This window comes from Talpa europaea, assembly GCF_964194135.1.
Source record: "Talpa europaea genome assembly, chromosome: 2".
Lineage (NCBI taxonomy): Eukaryota > Metazoa > Chordata > Mammalia > Eulipotyphla > Talpidae > Talpa > Talpa europaea.
In genome coordinates, this window is record NC_140068.1 from 44,503,354 (window position 1) to 44,515,322 (window position 11,969).

The 11,969-nt window shown below is 46.1% G+C and overlaps 1 protein-coding gene across 1 annotated transcript; it reads left to right on the forward strand.

Annotated features, from left to right (window-relative positions):
* Positions 1 to 1,322: 1,322 nt before the first annotated feature.
* On the forward strand, positions 1,323 to 4,311 carry CD24 (CD24 molecule; the record flags this gene model as incomplete). The annotated part of the gene is made up of 2 exons (XM_084258419.1): positions 1,323 to 1,391; positions 4,135 to 4,311. The coding sequence occupies 2 exons, from the start codon at positions 1,323 to 1,325 to the stop codon at positions 4,309 to 4,311; spliced, it is 246 nt and encodes an 81-aa protein (XP_084114545.1).
* Between the last annotated feature and the right edge of the window lie 7,658 nt (positions 4,312 to 11,969).

An 11,969-nucleotide genomic window follows, 5' to 3' on the forward strand; every position in this document is an offset into this window, starting at 1 on the left:
GAATTATTAGGTTTGGCTGGTCTCTATATTCCACCAGTAAAATTATTTTAACTTTTGCTATAAGGTTGCACGCCTTCACCGTAGAGTGGTTGGAAAAGATACTCCATTAAAATCTGCAGAATGAATACTAATCTCCAATGTGAATCAGTTCATTAAATTGCCTAATGGCAGCCATGGAAAAGTAAAAGAATTTATAAAGCGTTTGCTCCCGAAACGAACGACAAGCAAGTGCTTTGCAAGATACCAAAGAAGTTAGTCCCTAGGGAATTCCACAAGGGCAGCGCCTTCAGGGCGTTCCCAGAGGTGCCTGCTCCCTGGACCCCAGCCGAGTGGGGAGGGCAGGCTCGAGGTGGGCAGGGGCGCGTCCCTCAGGGTGGGCTGTCCCCTCCACGCGCGCCCTCTTCCCCCGGTTGCGGCTGGGAAGAGCACCCGGGACCCAAATCCAGCGGTTTGCAGAAGTCCGGGATCCGGGATGCCCCTGTGAGCTCACACAGTGTGGCGAATGTGAGGCGCTCAAGAAACAAAGCGAGTCGGGGAGGGGGTTCGGGGGAGGAAGGGGTGGCGCGACGCCGAGCTCTCCAACTGCTCTAAGCAGGGAGCCTCCCGCGAACCGCCCCCTCCTCACCCCCCCCCCGCCCGCCCGCCCGCCCCAGCGCGGCGCGGGAAGGGCACGCGCGTGGTGGCGCCCCATTCCCTTAGCCAGCCCCGGGGCGCACACAAAGCCAGCACAGTTCCCCTTCCTTTGGGGCGGGGATTTGAGAAACCCCACGCCAAGGGAGCCCCCTCGCCCCCCTGGCCCTTGGGGTTCTCAGAGTTGGGACTGGTCTCAGGCCTGCTGCACCGGAGGCTCAGACTTTTTTGGGGGGGTGGGGTGGGGTAAGATGGCAGGTCCGGGGAAACAAAGGAAACTTGGGCTTGGCTTCTCGAGCGGCGTGTGCGGCTGGCGAGTTCGCCCCGGTCCCGCGGGGAGCCGCCGGGCGCCCGTGCCAGCCTGCGCTGCCCGCTCGGGTAACACAAAGCTCCGCGCCAGGAGCGGGCGGCGCCCGGCCGCCCACCTGCCGCGGCGGGGCGGCCCTGGGGTCTCCCGGGCAGCAGAGGCCGGGGCGGCCGCGGAGCAAGGGGGCGCTGGGGAGCCGCGCGGGCGCGGGGGAGGCGGGGGGGAGCGCGGGTGGGCGGCGTCACGTCACGGCTATTGTGGCTGTCCGGGTATATAAGTCCCGCCAGCGCGCCGTGCTCCCCACTTTGCCAGCGCCTGCCGGGAGCCTTCGGTCCTCCGCGCACCCTGCACCCAGCGAGAAGCGCCGCGCGCCGACGGAGCGGACATGGGTAGAGCCATGGTAGCCAGGCTGGGGCTGGGGCTGCTGCTTCTGGCACTGCTCCTCCCCACGCAGGTGAGGCCCTGGCGCCCGGCGAGGCTCGGGGGCCGCGTCCCAAGGGGGGTAGGGGGAGCTGCTCTCGGGGGATGGGCCTGAGTGTCCCCCTCGGACCGTGGACTGGGACTCGAAGAAAGAATCCAGCGTGATCTGACCGGGGCCGGGACGCTGTGAATTGCACTTTCCGCTGCGTGCGGGCTGCCCCCGACCCGCGCCCCGCTGCGGGAACAATGTAGTCCGCGCGCGCCGGCGAGGACCCTGCCCCGCCCTAGACTCCTCGGCCGCCTCCAGGCTGCCCGGCGCGCACCCCTTGCTTTCACCCTGAGGTTCGAGGGAAGACACCGTGCGCTTCCCACCTCGCGGAGCCCCCGGGGACCTCGAGCTCTTCGGCGAGTGGAGGTCGTCCTTGGTTACCCTGAGCGTCCCTCTTCCCCTAGGTGTGTCTCAGCGTCCCCAACGCAACACACAAAGAGGGTCTCCGAGGGGGGGGGCGGGAGGGGTCGCCACCTTTGCCCATTCTGCACTCGGAGCTGGTTCTGGAGATCTCTAGGAAGCCCCGGCTGTCTGGCCCTATTCACCCAGCCCGGGGCGGTTCAGGGCTGAAGCCTGGGCGGAGACCCCATCCTGTGCTCCCTTGGGTGCGACCTCGCAGGTCTCCCTCTTACGACGGAGGCCGGTGTTTGTCCAGATCTGCCAACTCCAGGCAGCCGGCGGGTGGAACGTTTCTATTTGGAGTCGGGCTTTGTCCCGGTCCCCACCGCCCCCCCACCCCCACCCCCACCCCCAGATCTCCATCCTGGGCACTGATCTTGCCCCGGCGGCGGGTACCAGGAATTGCCTTGCTGGGGGGGGGGGGTATGTTGCAGTCGCGAGGGAGACCAGGACTGAGCCTGGGGGGGTGGGGGTGGACTGGGATGGAATGGTGGGGGGTGGAGACGGGAACAAGAAAAGGGGCATTTCTTTCTCTAAGCTCGGGCTTGCAAAAGGCAGGCGTGGCGCAGTCGGTGGCGCTCCACCACCTTCAGCTGGGGCTTTCGAAGGAGTGTCTCCTGGGCTGATCTCCAGGAAAGTTGGGTGCACGGGATCTTGGTCCCTAGACACGCAGTCGCCGGGCTCACCTGGGAGCGCGGCCGAGAGTGCAGCGATCCTAGCCCGCCCGCTCGCGGGCCGGGGAACTGAACCCTATTGTTGTCTTGAGGGCTGCGCTGGGAGCCCTCGCTGCTCCCCGGTGGGGGAGGGGCGCGGCCGCGGAAGCTTACTGGTCTACCCCCACCACCCCGTGCCCGTATTCTAGGAGGACGGTCTTAGTTAAGTAAATAAATTCAGTTTGTTAGGGCAATTTTTGTTTCATGTCAACACGGTATCAACATGAGTTCGTCAGTATTTGGTTGTAGAGGAACCCTAGTTTGGTGCTCTGGACTCCATTAAAAGTCACCCCTTGCTCTAATGCTCTTTTTATGAATAAGAATAGATTACCTTCAAGAATCTCAAACTAGCTCTTGCCCCTAAACAGAGGCGGCCTGTTCTGAATAATTTCCCATGTTGTTAAGGCTTTCCTTTTGGTGGGAGTGTTATTTCCTAGCAGGACAAGCAGAATCTTGCTCACAGTAGGTCCCTGATAAATACAATTGGCTTGATCAAGATTTTTTTTAACACTAGTCTAATTTGGATAGGATTTTGTACGCCTCTACAGTAAATGTTTGCTTAGGCACCTTAAGGGTTTTGAGACAAAAGGAACTGCCGCTGATGTAGAACAGTTTTATCTTTGGATTAATAGGCAGCCAAATGTTCGCGTGGCCCAGACCTGCTTGGTGCCACGTCCTCAGGCCCGCCTGTAATCAGAACCCTCGTAAACCCTCCCGGCAGGGAAAACTGAAATCCCCCGTCTGCCTTTGTTCGTGACAAAGGAGAGATTATCACGTGCCCACCGGACTGTGCTTTTTGTGACTTGAAAAATCAGTGTGGTGCATGATGCCACTCTCAGGTGCTGGAACACGGGGGAAACTTTGGTTCTTGGTTACAGGGCTGAGCTTAGTGACCAGACAGAGGCTTGCTGCTTGAGAAAGCCTCATGAAACCCTCTTGGTGTCTTTTGTGAAGTTGTTCCGACTTCACTTGCTTTCAATGAAGTCATTATGCCTTTAGGCAAAGGCTTGTACTTTTTCTCAGTTTAAAACAAAAAACTCTGGCCATTTTGAAAAGATTTATGTGTAATTTGAAGGGAGCGAGTAAGACATCCTGAGGCCCTGTAAGTTAGAACTAGACCATTTAATGGGTGTGGGGAAATTACCTAGCAAATCTAGGATAGATGGTGACTCAATTCTAGTACCATAAGCCTCAGACTTCACTGTATTGTAAAATCCAAATTGCGTGTGCAACTTTAAAGTCTCCCCTTTCTTGGGAAAATAGAAGAAACCTTTTTTTAAATGTCAGTCAAGCTAGTCACAGAATCTAGTAGTTTGGTCCTTTATTCCTTATAAAGAATTTTTTTTTAAAGTCATGTTCTTTGGGAGTTAGTTTATTGCAGATTATTTTTGGTTTTGGTTGTTGCACTTTGCAGGCATTAGGCATCTCTAAGTAGTTTTGAAACTAAAGAGAATGATCTTGGTGGGACTAAGAATTCAGAATTTAATGATGTGGGTAAGGGAATAATGGAAAAAACAATCATTTAAGAATATGTTCTCTATATTGTATATTAAGTATATGTGGAGGCAGTTGTGACATGTGGAATATTTATCAGTGATACTTTTTATATATTTTAGATTTATTCAAATCCTACAGCTTCAGCTTCTTCTGTAGTAGCTCCTACAAGTAATGCTACCCAGTCTACCTTGACAGCCCCAAATCCAACTAATGGCACCACGGCAAGTGACGGTGCCCTGAAGTCCACAGCCAGTCTCTTCGTGATCCTGTTCTCCCTCCTACATCTCTACTGTTAAAGAGACTCAGACCAAGAAACATCTGCACTTGCCCATCTTTCAGACCCAATGCAAATGGCGTCTAGACAGCCAATGTGGCAAGGAAAACTCTTCTTCATTGATTCTGCTAATTCCACACCTTATTAATAATTGACACAGAAAATGTTGAGAATCCCAAATTTGATTGGTTTGAAGAGCATGTGAAGGGTCTGACTAGCTGATGAATGCCAATATTAACTCTGCTGGAGTTTCCCGTACAAGATGAAGAAACACAACCAAAATTTGTTGAGATGCTTTCCTTAATTATGGTTTCAGAAATATGGAATATAAAACTCTTATCTTGAAATTAAGAATAGATATCTAAAGATAAAGGATGGGATGTAAAACAGAGATTCAGTTTTCATTTGGTTTGTTCAATCTACAAAGTCATAAAGAAGTTAGGTAATATACAAAGTTTCAGTGATTCTATTTATGTGTACATTAGAGGGATCTTCCAGGTGTAAATCCTCAATGTATTGTTTCTGCAGTACTGATTTAATGACAACATACTCTAGATAAGCTTTTACATTGTTAAACTATCACCGTGGTCTTGGGAACTGAGCTCTTTTCTCTACAGCTTTGTATTTGACATTCCATTTGACTTTTTATATAGGAATTGACATGTACCAGGGCAATGATGGATTGGAATCTACCCAACTCCAGCCATATTTAGTAAATTTTGCTTATGTATTTAAATCACCTGTTCCTATTCAACAGGAGCGCCAGATTCATTTAGCTAAACTGATTCCAAATAGTAGAAGTACATTGACCTTAACTAATGTCAACTGCTTTTTTAAAAAAATTTTAAAAAATGATCTGTTTGAAGGTAAATTGACAAATCTTGAAATTAAAAAGGCATAAGTTAAATCAGATGTTTGGAAAGTGAAGACTGGAAGCTAATCTGCATTAAATTCAGAAAAATTTTTATACTTTTTTGTAAATACTTTTTTTTTTAAAGCTATGAATCAGAATAGTCACATTTGGAACCCTTTCTGTTATCCGTCAATATTTTTAGATAGTTAGAACCTGGTCCTAAACCCAAAGTGGGCTTGATTTTGAAAAGTAGGTCTTTACCACAATTGTTCCAATGCACAGAAACGTTTTTTAAAAATAGACATTTCTACACTTTTGTTCGCATGGTCACACACTGATGCTTACATGTTCCGGTATCTAATGTGGCCACAGTAGTCTTGAAAAACAAAGTCACTTTTTCCATCTTTAAAAACCCACATGGGAACAACTTTATCCAACAAATCTCAAGCTACTGTGTGTGTGAATGAACATTCCCTTTTGATTCATACCTGAATGCTGTACATCTATTTTGGACTGTATATTGTGTTTGTGTATTTATGCTTTGATTCATAGTAACGTCTCATGTTATGGAATTGATTTGCATTGAACACAAACTGTAAATAAAAAGAAATGACTGAAAGCAATGGGTCACATTTTATGTTTTTCTGATGCAAGGAATGCTTTGTGGACTATCATAGTTGTATGAATCTATTTAAACCATCAGGGATATATCTTAATATTTTTCTGTTCACCAAAACATTAAAATAAAGCTATTTTCTATTATCAACTAGCATTTTGACTAAGAAATCTGAAAGCTAACATCTTTGATCATATAAGGGATTGCCCCCTGTTTACTCAACTGTCAAATACCAGCTATATGCCAGGATACTGATGATCGAATGTTATACTTGCTGGACAAGTCCTTTCACTTTAGTTGAGAGGGAATAGGCGAATGCTGTCAAGGAGGACTGGAAGGAAACAGACCAATGTGACACGTCATGGCCGTGGAGTGAGTGGTTCATGATGGTCTTGGAAATTAGAACTGAGATGGAGGATCTAGAGGGAAATTACTGGTAGAGCAAACACTGTGCACTAAGTTCCATTGGCACTGATTTCATATCTGTACCTTATTGTCCACAAGGCACTGCAGTTTCCCAAACTGTTACTCCTTTCCATTCTTTTCATAGTCATGAATTCCTTTCTTTAGCCCTTCAAGTACCTTTATGGACTCCCAGCTGTTAACAATTTTACTACAGTTCAGGAAATGCCAGAAAAGGCAGGCTGGCATTTGGGAACAAGTGGAAGCTGCAGCCTGCAAGTCAAATACTGAGGAACCTCAGTTGTGCGCTTAAGATCTTTTAATTTATGGAGTCCGGCCCACCTAGATTATCTAGGGTAATCTTAGAGCCAATGGATTATCGACAGTATTTACAAAATATTTAATAGTAACACTTAGTGTTTGGTTGAATAACTGGAGACTAGTCACATTGATGCCTAAGTTAATGGTTAAACAGTCTGGCCCTTGTCAACTCAGCTTCCATATACATACCTAAACTTTGAACAACGCTTAATCTTCAAAGTAGGCTCATACTTCTGTCTACTGTGATAGAAAAATCCACAATGTAAATGCTGTGATCCAAAGTTAACCATTATTAGTTAAGGGAATAACTAATATTAGATAAGGGAATGAAAGGGGAGAAAAATACTTGCTTTGTATGTATGCAAATATAAGAACTATAGCTATTACAGCCCTCATATCTAGAATTATACGTGTGTCTCTAGCTGGCATTCATAGCTACCTTCTTCCATTATCCAGTCCATCTTTCTCTTCCCTCAGCAAGTACCACAGCTGATCGTGATTCTTAGCCTGGAGTGGGAATCCAAACAGTTGCCTGAATTTGATGGTCATTTTCTACTGATATTAATCACTGTAATGGCAATAGTAAGACAGTCTTAGAGGGGTCCTGTATTCTAGACATCCTCTTTCTTAACCACCATTGTGTAGCAACAATCCAATTTCCCCTTGGTAGTCAGGATTAATCATTCCAGCTAGTGGAATAACTCCCTGCTTTGTTGACTCAGGGGACCTGAGGAACCCGGTGTTCAGATACAGATTTCAAATTAGAGTTCAATGGATTCATTGTACTATCTCCTGGTGGGATCATTGGGTCTTGGAACCAAGACCAGCAGAACATAAGGTCTCGGGGATAGTAAAAATTTTGCTAATGAATCACAATTGGGGGTAATACAGACATTATTGAGAATAATGCCACTTTCATCTTTATCTCTTGATTCCTGGACCTGGAAATTCTGGATATGTGAGAAATAGGAACATACTTAGAACACATTACATTCTGGAGTTCAGTGTCCTAACCCTGCAAGTTATTGCCAGCTATCTGGACTGATTTAGTTTCAAAACAGTCTATTAAGTCAGGTAAGGCCAGGGACATGGTAAGGCCAGGGAACTCTATGGGCACGGGCCCATTGCCACAAGTCATTGCCTGAGTTTCTGATTAGAAGCAACGTTGTGAAACAGCATGATGGTGCATGGGTAGGATATTTTGTGGGGCCTCCCTGGTAGCTCAGGGGTTAAAGACACAGTATTATCAAGCTATCGCCAGTCAATACAGCAGGAGGTAAATTCCCAGCTGGCCAGGGAGATAACTATCCACATGGTGCAGCAGACCTCTTCTGTCTCCCCCGCTGCTCCCCTCAGCAGTGTATTTCAGTAGATCTGCCTGTTTTGCTCCCCATTCTTTCTGGTGAATCCTCTCACCCTCCACACCTCTGGCTTGCACCCTGGTTCTTGTGTGCATAAATAAATAAATCTTTAAAAAAAATACTTTGTAAGTCTTTACATGGCAGTTTTGCCAGAAGCATTGCATGCAGGGAAGGCAAATCCATATCCAGAGTAAATGTCTTGAGGAGACACTTACATAATAAAATGCTACCCTTTCCATGATGGAAGTGTTCCAATGTAATCAACATTCCACCTTGAAGATCACTGTGAGGAATGGTGTCAAATAGGGAACTTAGTGTTGATTTCTGCTGCAATAGAATTACTCAGCAATGTCTGTTCAATCTTAATGAGTACAAATCCAGGTTGCTGCATCCATGCATAACCTCCACCCTTGCCAAATAAAGTGGGACCATTTTGTTCATGAACCCACTGGGTGATGACTGGGATGACTAGGAAAAGAAGCTAATGGGTATGCACAGGGCCATCTTATCCACTTGGTTATGAATCACCTCTGCTGAGGTCCTTTTAGATGAACATCTGCATGGGACACAAATATCTTGATTGTTGCCCATTCTGATAGGTCTGTCCATATAGTTGTCCCTCAGCCTTCTCTGTCACCAGTTTCCCAATCATTTCCTTCTGAATCCATTGAGCCAAACTTGATCACAGGCTCATCAATTGATACTGATTTATACCTATGGCCATTTCTCCTTTCAAGCAAAATGAGCGACCAGGTGTGCTGCTTGTAACTTCCCATTGGGAGTATTTCACTTCACCACTGTTATTCAGTGTAGCTGTCCATTTTGGAATGGTACCTGCATATTGTGTAGAACCTTCTTTAATCCAGACTCATGCTTTCTCTTTCTTAATCAGCAGGTCGTAGGGCACTCCCCACAGAATCATAGGTGCGGGCTGGGAGAGAGATGATAACTTTGCAGGAACAATGGCCATTGTGTCACTTCCTTAAGTAATCTTCAGGGCCTGCTTGAGTCCCGACTCATACACACTGTTTTCTTTTGACAATGGAGTGCTGCTGTGCACATCCAATTTTATGGCTTGTTGGGTGAGACAACACCCAGTTCTTGATGGGCAGCTAGGTTTCATGGTTGTTTATGGTTAAGCATTTAGTTTCTGCTAAAGTAAATCCAGAAATAAATCAAAGCCTGTTTTTCTTTTCTTTTCTTTTCTTTTCTTTTTTTAAGATTTATTTATTGGGCCTCCCCGGTGGCTCAGCGGTTGAGTGCTGGGTTGCGAAGCTGCCCGCGGCCTCTGCGGCGCCGGTTCGATCCCCGGCTGCTCCCCGGCCACCGGAGGAGGGTTCCACATGGCGCGCAGACCTCTCCTGCCGTCCGCTGCTCCCCTCAGCAGTGTACTTCGGTCCTTCTGCCTGCTCTGCTCCCCGCTCTGGCTCTGGTGAATTCTCTCACCCTTCTGCGCTTCTGACTGTACCCAGTGCATGTATAAACAAAACAAACAAGCAAACAAATGAATAAATAAATAAAAACATGCCTCTATTAAAAAAATAAAATAAAATAAAGATTTATTTATTTATTTATACAAGCACTGGGTACAGTCAGAAGCGTGGGAGGGTGAGAGAATTCACCAGAGCCAGAGCAGGGAACAGAACAGGCAGACTGTTGAAATACACTGCTGAGAGGAGCAGAGGGCACGGCAGGAGAGATCTGTGCGCCATGTGGGACCCTCGCCGGTGGAGGCCGGGGATCGAACCTGCGCTGCAGAGGCTGTGGACAGCTTCGCAGCTCCGCGCTCAACCGCTGTGCCACCAGGGGAGGCCCCAAAGCCTGTTTTTCAAGAGAGTATCACAGTCTGCAGGGAGGAAGAGTTTTTCTCTAAAACCCTAAAACTGGCCATCACCAACTCTTGATATTCTATACATTTATAGAAAAGCAGCCAAAAATTTGGGTATATCTTTTAAAAAGTAATATCAGTACTCATGGAAGAGGAATATAATTGCTTTTCAACTATTTGAAAAGGGCTTTCAGCTAGTCTGGGCTATTTATCGGCAAAATGCTCAAAATTCTATTTTAGGGTTATATTTTAAATAGCCACACTTAAATACTAGTCATAATTTATGGCTAGATTAAGTAATGAGTAGCTGTTGTATGAGTGTGTCTCTTGAACTAAGATTAGCCTTAGTAGATAAAAACAGTTTGGAGACCAGCAGACAGTTGAGGCATTACTCCCTAAAGTGAAGATGAAAAAAATTTATTCAGAACTAAACATACTCTAACCCATGCTCCTTCCTACCCCATACTGCTACCACTGCCCTTAAAATAGAACTTAAATATTTAGGTAGCTGAGAAGGATGTGTGTTTTTCATTTCTCATAGACCTCATTTGGATTGACTTGGTTATTTTTTAATTCTTTCTATATAAAGAGAGTATATTTTTTTCTAATTTTGCTAGGATGGCACTTTTTAGAGACAACAAACTCACCATCACGATTGCTTTTCAGTTTCTCTTAAATTACATCTCATTTCTAAAATCAAGGTGTTTCTAGGAAACGTTAGGAAGTTTCCAGGTTTATGTTTTTGCTAAGGAATAACTCTGGAAGCCCAAAGGGTCTAAAGTGGTTTAACTGTCTTGCCTCTAAACAACTGGTAGATGCTAAAGTTTATGGACACTTAACATGTCTAAAGCTGAACTCATTACCTTCTTTCCACAGACCTGCTACTTCTCCATTCAGAGCAAGTCTCTCATCACAGACCGGGGAGCCAACTTCCTCTTCCCCATCTCCTAGCAGCTACAGAATTCTGTCACTTTTAAGTCAGATGTCTAGGTATCTCGCCTTCCCCACCTCTTCCCTCCCTCTAACTCGTATCATCTGTTGAAGTTCTGAATCTCTGTCTCCAGTCTTCCCACCCTGTGGCTATTCTATAAAATGTACATCTCATCATTTTGATCTTTAAAAGTTTAACTGGTTACCCTTTGCCTATCGTAGTAAAATAGAACCACCTCCCTCCTCCCCCAACTCACAGTCCATAAGATTTCTCACATTTTGACCCCCAGTCCAACTTTTTAGTCTCATTTCTAAGCACACTGGATTGCTCATCATTCTCTGAATCACAATGGTGTTTTCATGCCTCTACAACTTTGAAGGCATCCACTCATCCAATTCGGTGTAGTGCTTAAAGGCTTGGATATAACAGCAGGGCTGCTTTAGTCTGATTCCCCACCCAGCTACAACTAGCTGATAGATCTTAGGCAATCACACAAATTCTCTGTAGTCTTGACTGGAAGAGTGTCTGATAGTGCTGTTATCTCACAAGATTGTCTGGAGAATTAAATGAGTTAATATGCAAAGTATTAAGACAGTCTGGCACATTGCAAGAATTTGATAAACATTGGCTAGAATGATTTTCTTTTTTTAAAAAAGATTTATTTATTTATGCATACAAGAGCTGGGGTACAGGCCAGAGGTATCAGGGGTGAGAGGATTCACCAGAGACAGAGTAGATAGCAGAACAGGCAGATCTACTGAAATACTGCTGAGGTGAGCAGCACTCGAGACAGGAGAGGACTGCTGCGCCATGTGGGTAGCTCCCTGGCCGGCCGGGGATGGAACTTGTGCTGCAGTGGCTGCGGATTGCTTCATAGTGCTGTGCTGAACCCCTTGCACCACCAGGGAGGCCCTGGTATGATTTTCTATCAATGTGTGGGCATTGACCTATCTGTGAGCTACTTGAAGGCAGGAACTGGATCATATTTACTTTTGGATTCTGATGTGTGAATGAGAGAATGTTGAGTTAGTAAAAGAACCAACAACAATATCTTACAGAGCTTGGGGTCAGGGAAGCATGAGAAGACAGTTTGGACTGTTTCTAAATAGGCCGATCTCTCAGGATTGTTCAGTTCTTATCAGCTATGCAACTTGCTTATCTCTCTATAACATTAGATCTCAACTCTGATTGTGTATTAGAGTCACTTGGAAAACTTTTAAATAATGGGATGTCTGAAGTCTTGAGTGCCGAGAAAGAAAAAATTGAACTAGTTGCTAATTTACCTTATTTTAGGAGCCATTATACCCTCTCCCCCCAGTGTTAATAATTAAATTGGAATGTGACCATTTTGTTATGAGGCTGCAGTTC